General features: G+C 40.1%; 1 protein-coding gene across 1 annotated transcript in view; it reads right to left on the bottom strand.

Annotated features, from left to right (window-relative positions):
* Positions 1–302: 302 nt before the first annotated feature.
* Positions 303–21,955, bottom strand: part of Usp20-33 (Ubiquitin specific protease 20/33) — a 348,425-nt gene continuing 326,772 nt past the window's right edge. The window contains exons 14-16 of the mRNA XM_067150436.2: positions 21,815–21,941; positions 18,967–19,120; positions 303–916 (exon numbers count right to left, since the gene is read on the bottom strand). Of these exons, the coding sequence (XP_067006537.1) occupies positions 666–916; positions 18,967–19,120; positions 21,815–21,941 (532 nt within the window). The 3' untranslated portion in view covers positions 303–665. The remainder of the gene's footprint in view (positions 917–18,966; positions 19,121–21,814; positions 21,942–21,955) is intronic.

A 21,955-nucleotide genomic window follows, 5' to 3' on the forward strand; every position in this document is an offset into this window, starting at 1 on the left:
TAAGTGCCTTTACCCTCTTGTGTGGTGGTGAATAGCCTTATCCTTGAAGGCTGAATTCTCATCTCAATACCTACCGTCAAAACTATCCACATCATTGGTTGTGAAGAAAGTAATAGCCAAACTGTGAAGGCTGAATATAGAAGAAGCAGCACTAAACAATATTTTTAAAATCCCATGCCTTTTGTCTGAGGCACTTGTGGCCATTATCAAACAGGATGATGTATACTGAAAGAAGACATGAACAGAAGTTTATAGAGTATCCTATGTTCCAGAAATGATCATTCATTTAACATTTTCTTCACATACACTGAGTTTATTGCCTTAGTGTTTATCTCTTTTCACCCATACTGGCTTCATACTGGCTATTAATATACACGCACCACTTGAGGCATATTTCTTACCTTGAGATATTACCATACTTTGTAATTGGTCTACTATCACAAACACTCTAATGGACTTTTCAGCACAATTTTACCAGCACATCACAGCATCATAGACTGTGAGCAGATTCACTCCAAACTAGTTTATATTTAATCTACATTAGAAGAATTGAAACTTCAGCGAGTACAAGTGATATCATGTATCATAATATTCCAAAATACAACATATTCAACATTCTTTGAAAGTTAAATACTTTATACAGTACCCCAAACATGAACTGAACATCAACTGAACGCACCAGTGGTAATATTCTCTGTGCTTCTAGCCTTATGAGAATAGATAAGCTCCTTGTCTGTAACAGATGTAGTAGTCTTTTCAGAGAACAACCCCATTCTGCTACTGCTTGCAGTCCCCGTAGAACAGCCTGAAGAGGAACTGCGGGGATAGGGTGACCGGAGAATTACTTCAGGACCGCCTCCATAGATTCGGTGGAAGAAACACCACAGATCTTCAGAGAGCTGTGCATAATCTGAGCCTGTAAGCAAACATTAGTAAAATGAAGTAATGTGCTATAATCTCAAACTCTGAATAATTACAAACATACAGCCAAAATTATGCTTATTATGAATATTGTACACATCTTGAGATTTTAAATTAATGGACACTTGTACAGAAGAATTAGCGTCAAACTCTGTACACCTTGTCCCGAGCTACGGTCTATCACATGGGTGTCAAAGCTTGCCCGCCATAAGTGCAGTATCCATGCTAGAAATACCTGTGCACGACAGCACAAGTCGCTTCCCCTCAGTCAGCCTGTACTTCCCCACGTTGCTGACTCAGAGCTGTGCACGCCTGCCAGTGATAGGCTCCAGTTACCTATTTTGGTCTACAAGTAAAGTAATGGTTGAAACATTCAGCTGCATAGACTGTGGCATAAGAATTGACACAGTAATTTGTTAGTGGATGTTTGTGTACTTCTGTATCAACATGGTTGCTTGAAAAGATGCTACTTTTGTGATAGCCTATTTTCTTTTGTTTAAGTTAATAAAAGCACAATGTTTCACGCTACAGAAGTGATGTAGTAGCAGCACCATACCCCTTTAAAAAAAAAAAAAAAAAAAAAAAAAAATGCCGTACTGCATTGCTTATGGCAACCTTTAAAGTTGGTTGTTATTTTCCTGGTAGACAGTGATTACAAAGCATGTTCGTGCATTTTATACAAACGCCATGTTGAACACATTTAATTATGTACGTCTTTCTTCTTCTTCTTCTTCTTCTTTTATGCCCACATAGGATCACTTTAGTCAGTCCGTCGTTCAGGTCTCTTTGAAGGGATCGTTCGGGCTTTGCGGTCCTCCCAGTACTTCTTCAGACGCTCCGATCTTCGTGCCCTTTCCTCAGTTGAAAATGTGCGTGTTGTTGGTTTGTTTTGTGTAAGGGTAAAGCGAAGGTTTGTATTCTTGAGTTTTGTATTCAATTTTATCTTATTTTTGGTGTCTTCTGTTGTAAGGCCTATTTCCTTCAGATCCTCTCTTACTTCTCTGATCCATTTACATCCTGTTGTGGTATTTTTTGAGACGAGATTGTGTTGTACTAGTTGTTTCAGAAGTCTCGAGTCCTGCATCCTCATGATATGTCCAAAGAATCCCAGTCTCCTCTTACGCATAGTATCTGTAATGGGTTCTAGCTCTTTGTACACGACTTTGTTAGGTATTAACCGCCACTGTCCATCTTTCTGATATTTTTTGTTGATACAGGTTCTTCCAATCCTCCTTTCAATTTTCTGAAGTCTGTCAGTCTTTGATTGTTTATTCAGGTAAAAGAGTGTTTCTGCTGCATATGTAGCTTCCGGTTTTATAACTGTGTTGTAGTGTTTTATTTTTGTATTTATTGATAGACATTTCTTTTTGTAGATATCCCACGTTAATTTTTGTGCTTTAGCTAATCTATTTGTTCTTACTTGGATGGAGATTTTTTCATTTAAGTTATGTGTTATTACTTCTCCAAGATATTTAAACTGAGTTACTATTTTGATTTTATTACCATTTATGGTGACTTCTTTTAGCTGTGTTGGTTTTTGGGGCATAATTTCTGTTTTTTCAAATGATATTTTGAGGCCAATTTTATTTGCAATGTTTTGAAGTTCTGATATCTGGGTTTTTGCTTCTTTTATGTCCACTGCTAGTAATGCTAAATCGTCAGCAAAACCCAGGCAATTTGTTTTGATTTTTCGGCCAATCTTTATTTTGGGGGGACATTTTCTAAACCATTCCCTCATTACCATTTCTAGAGCACAGTTAAATAATAGTGGTGAGAGCCCATCTCCCTGCCGTAGTCCAGTTTTAATTTCAAATGTCTCTAATGTTTCACCCCTAAACTTCACTTTTGACTTGGTATTGGTGAGAGTCAATTTTATCATGTTTATTAATTTGGGGTGTAGTCCAAGGTGTCTTAAAATTTTAAACAGAGATTCTCTATGGATGCAATCATAAGCTTTCTTGAAATCTACAAATGTTATCACCATATATACATGTATTGTAGGCTACTGAGTTCCATACTTATGAAAGTGAGTGTAATATACACCCCTCCAGGCTTGCACTACCTGATGAAATCCTGGGTTAGCACTTGTGAACAGCTGTTTCTAATGCACTCAGAGCTATCAGTCAGCTAATGATCTTGACATGCCTGGTCTATCATAATAAAATATTACCCAGAAGGGAACCATAATCTTTAATTGATCACAATTGGTTCATGCTGTGGGTTACTGTAGTCACGTCCTAGTTCGTGAACCATGGGTAACAGCTGAGTGGCCTAGTAAGTGGTCCTGAAAGTCGGGATACCAGTTGCTATGGAATGGGAGTGGGCATCTCGGACATACTCCGAGTCATGGCCCTCCTTGTGCTCAGGCGGCTAGGACTACACAATCCATCCGTGGTCCCTAACCCGTTAGAGGAGAGATCCTCTCTTGAACTATATGCAAGTAGTGTAGCATCCTGCTTCATGAATTTACCAAGCTCAGAACATTTTAAGCAAGCCTCGGACCCATTTGACAGGCGAGGGACTCCCTGGGAACGACTTGGCGAACGAAATGAAATTCGATGGGGAGCTATCAATATTAATGGGGCTTATGGGAGAAAGAAAGTAGAACTGGCTGAGTCAGCAAAGAGGATGCATCTGGATGTGCTAGGAGTAAGTGATAGTCAGGTAAGGGAAGATAACGAAGAAAAGATAGGAGATTATAAAGTACACTTGACAGGTGTTAAAAAGGAGAGGGCAGAGTATGGGGTAGGACTGTTCATCACGAATATTATTATTGCATGCAACATAGTTTATGTTAGGCACATAAATGAGTGAATGATGTGGGTAGATTTGGCAGTTGGAGGAATTTATTTTTGCTAGTGGCTTTACGTCACACCGACACAGTTAGGTCTTATGGCAACAATGGAATAGGAAAGGCCTAGGAGTTGGAAGGAAGCAGCCGTGGCCTTAATTAAGGTACAGCCCCAGCATTTGCCTGGTGTGAACATGGGAAACCACGTAAAACCATCTTCAGGGCTGCCGACAGTGGGATTCAAACCCACTATCTCCTGGATGCAAGCATACAGCCACGTGCCCCTAGGTGGAGGAATTAGGACGAGAATGGTCTCAGTGTATTCACCATGTGAGGGTGCAGATGAGGATGAAGTTGACAAGTTTTATGAAGCATTGAGTGACATCCTAGTCAGGTGAACCGCAAGGATACGATAGTGCTAATGGGCAATTTCAATGTGAGAGTTGGAAATACAACTGAAGGATACAAAAGGGTAACTGGTAAATATGGGGAAGATTGGAAGCTAATGGGAATGGAAAGCTTTTGCTGGACTTCTGTCCTAGTATGGGTTTAGCAGAAATCTGTCTGCAAACGAATAAGGGTAGAAAATCTCTCTAGGACGAGGAAATTACACAGAAGTACATGGATATGATTAGTGAGAAGTATCGAACAGTGGACAGTGAGCAGGTTCAGGATATAGAAAGGAATGTGTGGCATACAGGAATGCTGTAGTAAAAACAGCAAGGGAATGCCTAGGAACAACTGTGTGTAAAGATGGGAAAAAGAGAACTTCTTGGTGGAATGATGAAGTGAGAGCAGCCTGTAAACATAAAAAAAAAAAGGCTTATCAGAAATGGCTCCAATCAAGGGCCGAGGCAGACAGGGATTTGTACGTAGATGAAAGAAACAGAGCGAAACAAATAGTTGTTGAATCCAAAAAAAAGTCATGGGAAGATTTTGGTAATAACCTGGAAAGGCTAGGTCAAGCAGCAGGGAAACCTTTCTGGACAGTAATAAAGAATCTTAGGAAGGGAGGGAAAAAGGAAATGAACAGTGTTTTGGGTAATTCAGGTGAACTCATAATAGATCCTAGGGAATCACTGGAGAGGTGGAGGGAATTTGAACATCTTCTCAACGTAAAAGGAAATCTTCCTGGTGGTGTTGCTAACAGCCAAGTTCATAGGGAGGAGGAAAATGATGTTGGTGAAATTACGCTTGAGGAGGTGGAAAGGATGGTAAATAAACTCCATTGTCATAAAACAGCAGGAATAGATGAAATTAGACCTGAAATCGTGAAGTATAGTGGAAAGGCAGGGATGAAATGGCTTCATATAGTAGTAAGATTAGCATGGAGTGTTGGTAAGGTACCTCCAGATTGGACAAAAGCAGTAATTGCACCTATCTATAAGCAAGGGAACAGGTGGTGGTGGTGGTGGTGGTGGTGGTGGTGATTACTGTTTTAAGAGGAAGTACAACTGGGCAACCATCCTCTATATAACACTAATCAGATTTTCAGTATTTGCCAGGTAATTGAAAAATGCTACGAATAGACAGCTGTGTTTATGTTTCGTAGATCTAGAGAAAGCATATGACAGGGTACCGAGGGAAAAGATGTTCCGCATATTGGGGGATTTTGGAATTAAAGGTAGATTATTAAAATCAATCAAAGGCATTTATGTTGGCAATTGGGCTTCAGTGAGAATTGATGGCAGAATGAGTTCTTGGTTCAGGGTACTTACAGGGGTTAGACAAGGCTGTAATCTTTCACCTTTGCTGTTCATAGTTTACATGGATCATCTGCTGAAAGGTGAATATCCAAACATTGACTGGAAAAGTAGAAGAGGTCATAGACATGATGGAAAAAAGAAAACTGGATGTACTAGGGCTGGCAGAGACTAAGTGGAAGGGTGAGGGTAAGAGAGAGCTGCGGAATGGTTTTTGGTTGTACTGGATAGGAAATTATTAAGGAAAGTGAAATGGAGTAGGAGTGGTAGTAAGAAATGGATTGAAAGAGGAAGTAAAAGGGATAAGTGACAGGTTGATAAAAGTCAAAATAACAGTCAAAGGAAAAACCTGGGAAATTGTACAGGTGTATGCTCCACAAGCAGGATGCATGCAACAAGAGAAAGATTACTTTGAGGAAGAATTGGTGAGACAATTGAATGGACAAAATAACGTGGTAATGGGGGACTTGAATGCCCACGTAGAAATGAAAAGGAAGGGTTATGAGAACTTGCTTGGAGCAGAAGGATGGGGAAATAGGAATAAGGAAAGAGAAAGACTACTGGATTTTTGCAAAAGAAATGGGATGATGGTCGGGAACTCATGGTTCAAAAAGAGAGAAAGCCATAATATAATGTGGTATAGCAGTGACTGGTCTAGGAAATCCATTGTAGATTACATGATCTACGCCTGGGAAATGAAGAGGAATGTTATGGATGTAAGGGTAATACCATCAGAGGCCCTACATAGTGACCACAGACTACTGGTAATGAAACTGAGAACAATGACGGAAAGAAAGAGAACAGAGAAGCAGGAAAGACTATCAAAATATGGAAACTGAAGGAAAAGGAAATCAAGGAAGAATAACAGGAAAAAATGAGATTGAACTTACCTACAGATGATACAAAAACAGGAGTGGAAGAATGGGAAAGGTTCAAGAGGACACTAGTAAAAACTGCAGAGGAAGTGTGTGGGAGAACTAGTGCCAGGAAAAGATGCAAGGAGACCCCATGGTGGAACGACAGAGTCAAAGCGGCAGTTAGGGACAAGAATAAAGCTTTCAGAGTGTGGTTTCTACAGAGGACAATGGATACAAGACAAGATTATAAGACCAAAAAGGAAGAAGCCAAAAAGGTTGTAGCAGAGGAGAAGAAAAAATTAATGGAAAAGTGGACAAACATGATGGAAGAGGATAGGAAAGGAAATAAAAAAAGTCTGTATAGAAAAAAAATGGTCAAGAGTAAGAGGAAAGGCATGAGGGAAGATGTTATAATGATAGACAAACATGGAAATGAAGTGCAGGAAATGGAGAAACTCAAAGGAATGCGGAAGGAGTTTGAAGATTTAGTAAACCCAGAAGGATGCACTGAGGAGGAAAGTAGGAGGAAGTAAGAAATATGGAAAAAGAAAAGGACAACATGGGCAGCAGTAGAGCTAGCACTGAACAAGATGAAAGGAGGGAATGCCCCAGGGTTAGATGAAGTGAGTATTGAGATGGTGAAGGCAGCAGGAGAGGTAAGGAAACAGTGGCTTTATCGTGTGTTGAAAATAGTATGGAAGGAAAGGAAGACCCCTGAAGATTGGGGTAATCATACCCATTTTCAAGAAGGGGAATAGAAAAGAGTTTAAGAACTATAGGGGAGTCACATTGATATGCCACTGTGCAAAGGTGTTTGAGAAGATTCTGGAGAATAGAATTAGAAAGAGGGTGGAAGAAAAGTTGAGAGAAGAGCAGTATGGCTTCAGATCAGGAAAGTCTACAGTAGACCTTATATTCGCAGTAAGACAGCTACAAGAGCATAATTACGAATGCGATGGCCTTCGTGGACTTTGAGAAAGCGTATGATCGTGTGTGTAGAAACAAGATATGGGAAGCCTTACAGAGAAAAGGTGTCGAGGAACAGACTGTAGAAAGAGTGAAGGAGATGTACAAGGGGAGTGTCAATTGTGTGAAAATAGGAGGAGAGAGAACAGGCTGGTTTGAGCAGAAAGGTGGATTAAAACAAGGAAGTGCTCTGTCACCTTTGCTCTTTGTAGTAACAATGGATGAGATAATGACAAAAGTGGCAAGGAAAATTGGAGAAGGAAAAATGAAAGTGATGATGTTTGCAGATGACCTGTTAGTCTGGGGAGTAAACGAAGAGGATATCCAGGAACAGTTAGATGCTTGGGTAGATGAGGTGGAACAATATGGAATGAAATTTAATGCCCAAAAGAGTGAGATAGTGATCACAACTAGAAAGAAGGAGAGACCTACGAGAAGGATATTGCTTGGAGGGGAACAGCTTAGGAAGGTAGAGTGTTTCAAGTACTTCGAAAGTATCATAGAGGAAAGTTGAAGAAATGATACGGAAATAATCAAGCGGGGAAGACAAGCAGGAGCATTCCTGAAGTGTCAGAAGCCTGGTCTGGAGCAAGGATGTCCCTCAGAGAAGCAAAAGGGTGATATACAGGATGTACTATATACCTATTCAGACGTACGCAGCTGAGACTTGGGTAATGAGGCAGAGAGCCGTGAATAGAATACAGGCAAATGAATTAAAATTTCTGAGAAGCAGAATAGCGCAGTTGTGATCAACAGAATTCTGTAAGAAGGAAGTCAGCTCCCGGACGAAACTATCTTTACATCGGTCTGTTTTCAAACCAACTTTGCTTTACGGGAGCAAAAGCTGGGTGAACTCGGTATATCTTATTCATAAGTTAGAAGTAATGGACATGAAAGTAGCGAGAATGATTGCTGGTACAAACAGGTGGGAACAATGGTAGGAGGGTACTTGGAATGGGGAGATAAAGGCTAAGTTAGGGATTAACTCGATGAAGCTGTACGCAATAACCGGCTTCGGTAGTGGGATCATGTGTGGCGAATGGAAGAGGATAGGTTACCTAGGAGAATAATGGACTCTGTTATGGAGGGTAAGAGAAGTAGAGGGAGACCAAGACGACGATGGTTAGACTCAGTTTCTAACGATTTAAAGATAAGAGGTACAGAGGAACCTCGATTATCCGTTCCCGAAAACTACGTTTTCCCGGAATGTGTGTTCAAATTACGCGGTCCCGCGAGCATCTTAATTAAATGACATCATAAAAATCCTGCAATATCCTCTCCTCGAAGAAACGATTTCTCGGATCAACCGCCCAGAAATTCCAGTCCCATCAACGCTAAATCCTCGATCAATCGTTTTTTAATAAACTGTATCTCACGAAAGGACGGCTATGGCATACTTATGGATCTTGGCGTTAACGCCCCGTCATTGTGATAATTAGAGCAAGTATTGTACCGGTACTGGAAAAGCGATCGGCGGTGAACTTGCGTAAGGGACCATCTTTATTACAAGTGATGAGCTTCAACAGCTTCATTTCAAGTAATACTAATCCCGTATTGACTATAATGTGATTAGTGACGGGCAGAATTGAATATAATGCATTCGAAAATTTGAGAATCGAAATTTACATTCAGAACCATACTGTATTCTCGAGTTCAACATAACCTTTAAAAGTCGATATAGGCCTAATTTATGCGGTACAAGATTTCCAGAAACTGCCTGCGAACAGTATACCGGAGACCAAATTACAATGAAAGATTAAGAAAAGAAGGGATTTCGCCATCATGTTAGGTGCTTTTGTATCTAATAAGCTTTATTTGATTAGATGAGAGAATTAAAAACTGCGTGTAGTCAATTGTCGTTTGGCTTGGCGTTATTTGATTTTTCGAAGAGTTTGGCAATCAATGTTGCTGAACTGAAAGAAGTTTTTACGGGAAACTGACGAAGATTCCCCTGTAAAACTGAATATAAAGTATCGAGACTTTGAACTCGCGTACCGGTAATTAATTGATGTAGATGTTGATTCCCATAGAGAACCTAAAATATTTGTCCTGAATGAGTAAATTTATAATACCAATATAATGGTCCGTTATTGGACATTATAAATTATCCGGCTAACTCATTCTTGGTTGCCTGCGTTTCGCCCTCGTGTGCTAAGTTAGGCTCGTCAGTTGGGACTTAGCACACCACCCAAGACGCAAGGCTAGTGCATACCGTGGAGACCACTGCATAGGCTATTTGAAGCCACCAGCAGTGCCAATGCACTATGAGAGCTATGTCTCAATTTCCAAAAATAGATGCCTGCCTGGCCATCAAATGATGTAGATGTTGATTCCCATAGGGAACCTAAAATATTTGTCCTGAATGAGTAAATTTATAATACCAATATAATGGTCCGTTATTGGACATTATAAATTATTCAGCTAACTCATTCTTGGTTGCCTGCGTTTCGCCCTCGTGTGCTAAGTTAGGCTCGTCAGTTGGGACTTAGCACACCACCCAAGACGCAAGGCTAGTGCATACCGTGGAGGCCACTGCATAGGCTATTTGAAGCCACCAGCAGTGCCAATGCACTATGAGAGCTATGTCTCAATTTCCAAAAATAGATGCCTGCCTGGCCATCAAATGATGTAGATGTTGATTCACATAGGGAACCTAAAATATTTGTCCTGAATGAGTAAATTTATAATACCAATATAATGGTCCGTTATTGGACAATATAAATTATCCAGCTAACTCATTCCTGGTTGCCTGCGTTTCGCCCTCGTGTGCTAAGTTAGGCTCGTCAGTTGGGACTTAGCACACCACCCCAGACGCAAGGCTAGTGCATACCGTGGAAGCCACTGCATAGGCTATTTGAAGCCACCAGCAGTGCCAATGCACTATGAGAGCTATGTCTCAATTTCCAAAAATACATGCCTGCCTGGCCATCAAATGATGTAGATGTTGATTCCCATAGGGAACCTAAAATATTTGTCCTGAATGAGTAAATTTATAATACCAATATAATGGTCCGTTATTGGACATTATAAATTATCCAGCTAACTCATTCTTGGTTGCCTGCGTTTCACCCTCGTGTGCTAAGTTAGGCTCGTCAGTTGGGACTTAGCACACCACCCAAGACGCAAGGCTAGTGCATACCGTGGAGGCCACTGCATAGGCTATTTTAGGCTATTTTAGGTTCCCTATGGGAATCAACATCTACATCATTTGATGGCCAGGCAGGCATCTATTTTTGGAAATTGAGACATAGCTCTCATAGTGCATTGGCACTGCTGGTGGCTTCAAATAGCCTATGCAGTGGCCTCCACGGTATGCACTAGCCTTGCGTCTTGGGTGGTGTGCTAAGTCCCAACTGACGAGCCTAACTTAGCACACGAGGGCGAAACGCAGGCAACCAGGAATGAGTTAGCTGGATAATTTATATTGTCCAATAACGGACCATTATATTGGTATTATAAATTTACTCATTCAGGACAAATATTTTAGGTTCCCTATGGGAATCAACATCTACATCATTTGATGGCCAGGCAGGCATCTATTTTTGGAAATTGAGACATAGCTCTCATAGTGCATTGGCACTGCTGGTGGCTTCAAATAGCCTATGCAGTGGCCTCCACGGTATGCACTAGCCTTGCGTCTTGGGCGGTGTGCTAAGCCCCAACTGACGAGCCTAACTTAGCACACGAGGGCGAAACGCAGGCAACCAAGAATGAGTTAGCTGGATAATTTATAATGTCCAATAACGGACCATTATATTGGTATTATAAATTTACTCATTCAGGACAAATATTTTAGGTTCCCTATGGGAATCAACATCTACATCATTTGATGGCCAGGCAGGCATCTATTTTTGGAAATTGAGACATAGCTCTCATAGTGCATTGGCACTGCTGGTGGCTTCAAATAGCCTATGCAGTGGCCTCCACGGTATGCACTAGCCTTGCGTCTTGGGTGGTGTGCTAAGTCCCAACTGACGAGCCTAACTTAGCACACGAGGGCGAAACGCAGGCAACCAAGAATGAGTTAGCTGGATAATTTATAATGTCCAATAACGGACCATTATATTGGTATTATAAATTTACTCATTCAGGACAAATATTTTAGGTTCCCTATGGGAATCAACATCTACATCATTTGATGGCCAGGCAGGCATCTATTTTTGGAAATTGAGACATAGCTCTCATAGTGCATTGGCACTGCTGGTGGCTTCAAATAGCCTATGCAGTGGCCTCCATGGTATGCACTAGCCTTGCGTCATGGGTGGTGTGCTAAGTCCCAACTGACGAGCCTAACTTAGCACACGAGGGCGAAACGCAGGCAACCAAGAATGAGTTAGCTGGATAATTTATAATGTCCAATAACGGACCATTATATTGGTATTACCGGTAATTAATGCGGTTTCGTGGTCTAACATGCCTGCCTCTCGATTCCAACCAGGTCAGGCAGTTTTACCTGGATGTAAGTCTGGTTCCAGGTCCACTCAGCCTAGGAGCATCTAATGGTGAGATGGCGACCCCGATCTAGAGAGCCATAAATATCGGCCGAGGGGATTCATCACACTGACCATGCGTCACCTCGTAATCTGCAGGCCTTCGGGCTGAGCAGCGGTCGGTTGGCAATCAAAGTCCCATTGGGGCGGTAGTTTGGTTTGGTTTAGGAGTTTTTTTAAGATTATAATTATATATATTTCATTTTTTAATGGTTAGCCAAATTGTTGATGGTTTTCATTCATTCCCGGATTTTCCGTTTTCCCGTGTTGTACGTTTTATTTTCATGGTCCCTCGAAAAACAGAGAATCGAGGTTCCACTGTATAGAACTAAATGAGGCCACAGCACTAGTTGCAAATAGAGGATTGTGGCATCATTTCGTAAATTCACAGAGGCTTGCAGACTGAACACCGAAAGGCATAACGGTCTGTAATGATAATGTATGTACAGTATGTATGTATGTACAGTATGTATGTATGTATGTATGTATGTATGTATGTATGTATGTATGTATACTAATACCAATTTTGGCAGTAAACAGAGGAGAGGGGGAAAAGCAATTTACTCTGTAAATTACAACAAAACACAATAGTCTAATAGGTGTTGGCTGTCCTGCACATGAGGTGCACAATTTTTCACAAACTGCTTTAGACTGTTTACCTATTTACTATCAATTAATTGTGAATAAAATCTATCAGCACTTCTACCGAGATGAAGGTGGATGGATCAGATTTGGAAGGACATTAGAGAAGCTGGATTGGATGTGGCGGAAGTAATGGATCAGGAAAAGTGGAAGGATAGAAAGGAGTGGAGGAAGCTTGTTAACCACACCCGGGCGACTGGAGTGGGACATTGATGATGACTTCTACATATACACAGTAAGGGTTGAATCTCTCAAATCATTCTGTATTTTCACTGAAAATGAATACAAAACTGTGCTTGGGCACAGCTAGACTAGGTAGCTATCCTTGTTATAGCAGAGGAAAGAATCGTAGAAATATTTCCAGCTTTGAAATCTTATTTTCTGTCCATCGATCAACGTCCTGTTAGCCTCAAACAATTCTTTGAGAACCCTCTTTCTATTACTCTTCTACATCTATTTGCTGGTCAGCTAAAACATTTCGCCATTACATTTAAATGTACTGAGAAACAAGAACATACCGGACTGGAAGTCTATGAAGAAATAAACAAGTTATTAAACAAATTACAATGCAGAAATTCCGAAAGGTTTCCCACTTCTGTGTGCATGATCAACTAAGAAAGCTGGAAGAGAAGGGGGAAATTACTTCAGAAAAATTTCACAGTTGTTCTGGCATTTTTCTATGACACTTGCACTGAGTATATTAATGAATAATGTTTATCGTTTCTCAGACCTTTTAAAGCATTTGAATGGGTGATTTCTGAAAATGAACAGTTGAAAAGGAAGAATATTCAAGATGGTTGCACTTTTGTTAAAAGTGTTGTAGCCTGTTTTTCTGCTGACGACGAACTGTTTGATGAATTTTCATGCGTACTGAACCACCTACTTAAAAAGTGAAACTGAAAGCAGTGATGCAAGAAATAATGAAACTATTTCTGAAAAGTGATGTAAAATGATTGCCTATTTCAATAGTAAAAACAGTGGTCCCAGGAATCAACCTGGGAGGAGTCCATGTGGCTTTTGTCATCACATGGCTCTGGGCAAATGGGAGTGAAACGCGTCGTTGCTTGTCATCTGCAACCATAACATATTGGGTTCAGCAAGAGAACCCAACTTAGCCTCTTTCACTCCAACTCCAGCATGTAACCTACAAGAGGTGCCCTGTTAAACCGAGCAACCCAGTGGAAGGTTGGGTAACCAATCCCAGCGGGAAACTGGGTCGGTGAGCCGATCAGTGCTGGTGGCTTCAAGGCTTATAACCTTGATTGTTAAAAACCCGTTACCTTTTAGGTAACCACCATTACGACTTTCATAATACTCGAAACATGGAGACAAAGAATATTCAGAAATGTACCCCAGGTGGTAAACAATCCACCCCCACACAGTCTGGGGCAAGCAAGTCATCGGATTCTGGGAAACCTGCACCTTCATGCTTCTATCTAATTCTGCTAAATGACAACCAAAGAGAAACATAGAGTACTTTGCAACGGTAAACATTAATTCCCTACTGAAGGTAGGCAAGCTCAAACAAACGCTTGACGTGCTGGAAAAGTACAAAGTTATGATAGCAGCGCTACAAGAGACTCAGTTTACCGATGAGGATGCAATAGAGTCTGGAGTGTACAGAATCTACAAAGGGAAACCTGGTGAAAGAGTTATCAAGACACTTCCACAATTTGGTACTGGGTTTGCAGTACACCACAAGATGGTTGACCATATTTTAGATTTCACTTCACCTAACGGAAGGTCCTCCTCGTTATCCTTCAGGTCTCGTAATAGAGCATACATAATCGTAAATTTCCACTCACCCACGAATGACACAAACCGTTCAAACCTGGAAAATGTAGAACAATGCTGGGCCACCTTAGAAGAAACTCTAGATAAGATACCTTCCCACCATTCCATCATACTCATGGGAGACTTCAATGCACAAGTCGGTAAGGAGTGGAAATACCGGAAGATAGTAGGCCATTATCCAGCCCATAAGAGAACAAACAGAAATGCAGAACGTCTCATTGAACTCTGTGATAAGTACAACTTAGTCCTGAAATCAACAGCCTTCAAACGTCTACCTAGAAAGGCCAAAACCTGGAAGAGTCCAAATCCTATGCTTGGTGAATTCTAGTTGGACCATGTTGCTATAGCACGGCAACATCATACGGACATACAGAACGTCAAGGTATTACGAGGAGCCAACATAGATTCTGATCATTACCTTTCACTTGTCAAGATTAATATGCAACCCTTTAGAAAAACACCAACTCTCCAAAGTAGTTATAAGATACCCAGGTTCAACACTCTGAGACTGCGCGATGAGGATTGTGATTTTCAGGATACCCTCAGGAAGAACACACAGAAAGAAGGATGGCCTGCCTTACAAAAGGCCTTGCTGGATGCCGCTTAAGAAACTATCCCTGCCTCATCAACCAAAGGCAAACACCCATGGTGGAGTTCAAAGTGTGATGAGGTTATAGAAGAAAGGCGTAAAGCCTGGACTAGGTGGAACCAACATAAAATTGAAGCTAATTATGAAGCCTTCCTCATGCAAAGAAAAGCTACAGCTAACACCATCCGCAGTGCCAAGACAGGAGCCTAATGCAACAGGCTGAAAATAATTTTCAGGGAAACAACTCAAGAGACCTGTACAAAGGACTTAAAAAGCAAACGACCCAGTACACAGCTCCTGCCCTCATCCTCCACGGGCCAGATGGAAAACTTCAACTGAACAATAAAGACTGCACCAAAACTCTTGCAATTATTTCCAGAAGCTACTAAACGCATAGGAACCTAAAGAAAAGCTTATTTTCCATGAGCCTTCACACAGGAACCCTGATTCTCAACCACCTACAAGAAAAGAAATAAAGGACATCATCGGTGGTCTCAAGAACAACAAGGGTTCAGGTGAAGACGGCATAGTTGCCGGGATGTGGAAACATGCAGATGACCAGTCTTTGCAGAGCATCCATCAAATCATAAAGGACATATGGACAACAGAGTCCCTACCCAAAGCGTGGACGTCTGCCGTGATTTATCCCCTCCACAAGAAGGGAAGTAAGACAGACCTCAACAATTATAGAGGTATTTCCTTGTTACAAATTACCTACGAGATCCTCTCTGTAGCCCTACTCAATAGAGTCATCACACAGCTAGACTCACAGTTAGGAGAATACCAAGCTGGTTTCCGTAAGACTAGATCTTGTCCAGAACAGATACACAATCTGAAGACAGTTCTCAATTACAAAAGCCGAGGTGGACATCCCTGGGTGGTGGTCCTAGTAGATTTTCAGAAAGCTTATGACTCTGTGGACAGAGACACCCTTTTCTCCATACTATGGGAACTTGGTCTGGATGGGAAGACCCTACGATTGGTTCAAGCCACTCTGAGGAACACAATGTCCAAGGTCAGGTTCAGAGGTGAACTATCTGAAAACTTTCCAATCAGAACAGGAGTTAGGCAGGGTGATGGTCTCTCCTGCATTCTCTTCAACTGTGTCCTGGAAAAGATCATTAGGGAATGGAGAACGATGCTACCACCGGAAGCTGGACTGAAGCTTGGGTACAAGAGAGACAACCTCATTGTCCCATGCCTAGCCTTTGCCGATGACCTCATTCTACTGGCAAACAATATGGAGGAGGCTACCTACAACTTGAGTCTTTATAGTGTAGCGGTTAAGACTGGTCTGAAAATCAGCATCCAGAAGACTGAATTTATGACCAATATCAAGGAGGCCCCTTCTACAATTCCTCTCACAAATGCTACCATATGAAAAGTACCTACAGTTAAGTACTTGCGAGAATGGATCTCTGCGAATCAGAGCGAGAACCTAGCCATAGATGCCAGATGTACCAAATTTGAAAGGGCTTATCACTCATGTCATAGTATCTATTCATCTAAGTGCCTCTCCAAGAACCTCAAACTCAGACACTACAACTCGGTCGTCAAACCATCTGTTCTGTATGCTTCCGAGTGCCTTGTAATGGCTAGGAAGGGCCCATTCAGACAGCTGGAGTTAAAAGAGAGGAAGATCCTGAGGAGGATATTAGGACCAATCAGAGAGAAAGGAGGCACTTACAGAATCCGCCATAATGATGAATTGTATGAACACCAGGAGGACATCGCCACATCTATAAAGAAAAGGCGCCTGACCTTTTATGGACACTTGGCCCGTCTGGATTCCAAAAGATCACCAACAGGATATTCACAGTGACAGGAAGAGGCAAGGCTTCTAAGAACAAATGGATCACATCAGTTAAGTTGGATATGGAACAACTAGATATCCCACTGGGACAAACTCATGACCGACTACTGTTCCGTCGAGCCATCCGACAGAGAATTTTCCCAACGTCCCTTACAAGTAAAAAGACTACAGGAACTAAGTGGACAGAGGAGAGAAAGCTGGCTCATAGTCAGCAAATGAAGGAGTATTGGAAGAAGAAGAAAGCAACAACTTTACCGAAGAGTAGATACGAGCCCCGTGGTCCTCAGTAGGCCTAAACGACAAAGAAGAAGAAGAGCATAGGCCAAATTGCTTCCTACATTTCCACCTAACTGAAACCCTTCTTGCCAATTTATACCTTTCAGTAGATCCACGTAAACTGTGAACAACAAAGATGAAAAATTACAGCCTTGTCTAACTGCTACAAGTATCTTGAATCAAGAACTCATTCTACCATCAATTGTCACTGCAGCCCAATTGTCAACATAAATACCTTTGATTGCTTTTAATAATCTACCCTCAATCCCATAGTCCCCTAGTATGGCAAACATCCTTTCCCTCAGTACTTTGTCATATGTTTTCTCTAGATCTAGGAAACAAACTAGTCTATTCCTCTCATACTATTTTTCAATTGCATGATGCATACTGAAAATTTGATCCTAACAATCCCTCTGTGGTTGAAAACCACTCTGAATTTCATCCAACTTACTCTCAAACACTGATTGCACCTTCCCTTCCAAAATACCAGTGAAAACCTTGTCTGGTATACTGATCTATAAAATACCTCAATAGTTGTCGCAATCCTTCCTGTTATATTGCTTTTATGTGCAATTACTGCTTTTGTCCAATCAGAAGGTACCTGACTAACATTCTATGCTAAAGTTATTACTCTATAAAGCCATTTCATTTCTGCCTTCCCATAATATTTTACAATTTAAGGTCTAATTTCACATATTCCTACTGCTTTATGATAATGGAGTTTATTTACCATCCTTTCCACTTCCTGAAGTGTAATTTCATCAACATCATTGTCCTCCTCCGCATGAGCTCAGTTGTTCACGTCCCCAGAAAGATTTCCTTTTACGTTACGAAGATTTTCTAAATATTCTTTCCTTCTGTCCACTCATTCCCTGGAATCTACTGAGAGATCACCTGTTTTACCCAAAACACTAATCATTTCCTTTTTTCCTACCTTTCTAAGATTCTTAATTAGTGTCCAGGAAGGTTTCCCCTGTTTTCAACCTAGCCTTTCCAGGTTACTGCTGAAATTTTCCATGGGACTACTACTTGGATTTAAAAATTATTTGTTTAGCTGATTCCTTCATCTACATACAATTCCCTCTCTGCATCGGTTCTTGTTTGGAGCCATTTCTGATACGCCTTCCTTTCATGTTTACAAGCTTCTCTCATATCATCATTCCACCAAGACGTTCGCTTTTTCCCACCTTTACACACGGTTGTTCCTAGGCATTCCCTTGCTATTTCTACTACAGCATTCCTGTATGCCACCAATTCTCTTTCTACATCCTGAACCTGATTACCGTCTATTGTATGGAACTTTCCATATGGTGAATACATTGAGACAATTCTCATCCTAAGTCCTCCAACAGCCAAATCTACCCACACCATTCAATCATTTACATGCTTTACAGAAATTAGGTTGCATGCAATAGTATTTTTGATGAACAGTCCTACCCCACACTCTGCCCATCCCTTTTGATCACCTGTTAAGAACACTTTACAAACTCCTATCTTTTCCTCATTATCTCCCATTACCCAAATATCATTAACTCTTAACACTTCCAGATGCATCCTCTTTGCCAACTCAGCTAGTTCTATTTTCTTTTTTTCCATAAGATTGATTGTGTCATTAAAATTTTCTTGTTCTGTCAGTAAATATTTGAAACTTTAATCTATTTGCAGAGTTGAAAATGCTAAACAAGATTAATGTATTTTCTACCCTGGAAGACTATTAATAAACATAAACTTGTGTGGTTATTGCTAGTCTGCAGCAAACTGTGGAATTACAGATAATAAGAGAGGGAGGCTGTGGAAGATCCAAATTACAATGAATGAACCTGGACTGAAACATGGTGAAGGAATGGATAATAACCATATTTGTCCAATCCAACTGTATCTCAAAAAGGGGACATGATTATGTTGTTTTGCTGTTGTCGTCATTGTTGTATGGTACCCTCAGTGAAATATTGATTATTTTTATACATAGCTGTATACTTCTGAGTATTGTGTTTAGAAGAGCTATTCACATCATCCTAGGATCCAATAATACTGGCTTGATTGTTGCAAAGTTAGATGGTACCCTATTCATAACATTCAAATTGGTATTTGTATCATGCTACCCTCGTAACAATATATTCTTACCCATTTTCACTGTGGGTTGACCATTCTTCATGGTGATAATTGGGGTGTTATCAATAGCTCCTGGAGCTTCTGGCTCCTTGCCACGGACAAAACTCTGCCACTGCCTAAACCAACTCATAGACATTGCCATGATAACACTTGGGCTTTCATCCGCCTGAAAAAGAAAAAGTCATTTATTTTAATATTCATGAATTCCCATACAACAGGACACTACTTAATATTATAGTTTATTTGTAAAGCTCATAGATTCTTCTCATCAAATATCTGAAGGGAGAGTAGAAGGAATTTAGTGCCCCTGGAAAGATAAAAAGAACCAATCTCAAATAATGATGTTTTGTAGCAAATTAAGCCAGGAAAAGCCCCTGGCCCAGGCGACTTTACAGTAGAGCTGTGGTGTTTTCAAAGTTGGGATGCATTAGGCTGATTGAAACTGATCAACAGAATCTTCACTTCCAATTTCCTTACGATAAATGCTCACAAAATAAATGTGATGAACTCTGAATTGAAAAGAAAAGAATTTGTAATGATAAAAGTACAGAATAGCATGTATCTTCAAATGTTGGATTCAACTAAATTTTTAGGTTATTGTTCTAGACAGGCGTTTTGGAAGGATTACGTTAATTATGTTTGTAAAAAAATAGCATCTGGAATAATTTGGTATGGAAAACATTGACAGAGGCACAGATTGGGAATGAAACAATGCAGATGGCAATAGCATTGTATCAAAATTGCAAAAGCTGTGTTAGAACCGAAGTGGGTCAAACTGAATGGTTCAGAGTTGAGACAGGCTTAAGACAGGGAAGTGTATTGTCTCCCTTACTCTTCATTATCATCACGGATAGAATTCTACATAATATCAAGGAAAAGATGATGGACGAGCAAATAAAGTCTATGCTCTTTGCTGATGACATTGTAGTTTGGGGAGATAATGAAGAGGAAGTACAGACAGGTTGATTTATGGAATGAGAAGATAAGAAATTTTGGAATGAAATTAATACTGCAAAAAGTAAGACTTTGATCATGACAAGAGGTAACAGAATATCCTGGGGAGTGATAAAAAGCAGGAAATGAACCTCTTGAAGTAGTGAAAATTTTTAAATATTTGGGCTGCATAATATCACAAGATGGAAATTTGGATGGAGAAATTGATTTAAGAATACAGCAGTCTGCAAGTTTCTACCAGCGTGTGAGAGACATTGTATGAAACAAAGATGTGCCACTGAAGTGCAAAAAGGTTTTATACTCATCCTATTATAAACCTATACTGACCTATGCTTCAGCAGCCTGGACGTTAACTAAGCGGAACCAAAGTTAGATACAAGCAGCTGAAATGAGGTTCTTGAGGAGCATACAGGGAAAGACAAGACGAGATAGAATACGAAATGAGGAAATAAGGAGAAGCGTGGGAGTGTGTAAACTTCAAGAAGAGATTGATATAGCAAAGCTAAAATGGTTTGGACACATGATGAGAATGCCAGGAGAGAGAATACCAAAGAGAACATTCATGGATACAGAGACTACTAAAGAGGCCTAGGGGACGTCCTAGAATGAGATGGAGGAGCTCTGTTGTGGAGTATATTGCAAATAGAGGAGTCGATAGCAATAAAGTACAAGAAGAGGTATGGTGGTAAGATCGAGTAAGGTGGAGGGCTTTGGTACACTACCCTACCCAGGGAGAATCTGGAAAAGGGAATGGATGAAAAAGAAGGCTATCAAAAATTGCAGATAAATGTATTTCTGGAAGTGTACTATGAGATGATATATCCTTGGAAGTGTACAATGAGGTGATATATCCTTACTTTTTATTGAGCTATGGGACAGACATCTATGATTGGGTGGCAAATTAATATTTTAAACAACTATTTTACAAAAGAGAGCTGTATGGATAACTTTCTTGCATACAAAATCAAAATACGTGTGCAAAATTCTTTTATCACTAATAATATTATGATACTTTGTTTTCTAATAATAATAATAATAATAATAATAATAATAATAATCATAATCATAATCACAATAATAATAATAATAATAATAATAATCATCATCATCATCATCATCATCATCATATGGCCTCAGTACCATGTACAGGCATTTTAAAATTTGATTTCATCTGGCTGCCTGCTCATCAATTTCAACATTCTGTTTTACTCTAGGCCTACTAGATGGCAGAGTAAACCAAATCTGTTTTGGGTGTCCATGGCCAAGTTTTTTGAATTTCACAAATCTATTCTCTTTATTAAACAGAATAAAACATTAACTACAAGTAACAGTAAAATTCACAATTATAACAATAATTAACAGGTGTCGACATTCCTCAAAGGAGCTGAATATCAAAATGTAAGCTTTTATTGCATATAATTAGAATCTACAGTATGTTTTTTGTTATAAAATTAAAGCTCTCTTTAGCCTGCTGGGTGGCCATGACTCTTAAGCTGTGAAGTCCATATGGTCTGACACCGTGGTTAGGTGGTCTGAGTCCTGCTGGTTGAGAAAATTTTCACCATCAGAATGTTGGGCAGTGGTAGTATACTGGTAAAATTTCTAATCACGAAATTCCACTTGTTTAAGCAGACACTTTACACATTCCAGGATACTTTATTTTGTACCAGGCTGTGTCATCCTTTATTTTAAAACCATTCTGTAGACATACGGGAATTCATTTTGAATGTTTGTACTATTTCGATACCAAGGGAATGAGATGCGGCTAGAATCCCGAAACTGGCCAAGAATCAAACCCAAGCCAAGAAACTGGACAACTAAATAAATAAATAAATTAATTAATTAAATAAATGAGATCATCATTAGAATTTTCAGAGAATAACAATAATCTATTTATTTCTTTTACCTGAAATTCTTTATTAAGCATCACAAACTCATCCAATTCTTGCTTAATCCGTCTTTGTAGAGCTTCTTGTTCCTCTTGACAAGTTCCACAAGCATAGAGGAAGTTACATGCTGGTCCACCACCAAACCTACAAAATTGAAG

The sequence above is a fragment of the Anabrus simplex genome, chromosome 6 (genome assembly GCF_040414725.1).
Source record: "Anabrus simplex isolate iqAnaSimp1 chromosome 6, ASM4041472v1, whole genome shotgun sequence".
Taxonomy (NCBI): Eukaryota; Metazoa; Arthropoda; class Insecta; order Orthoptera; family Tettigoniidae; genus Anabrus; species Anabrus simplex.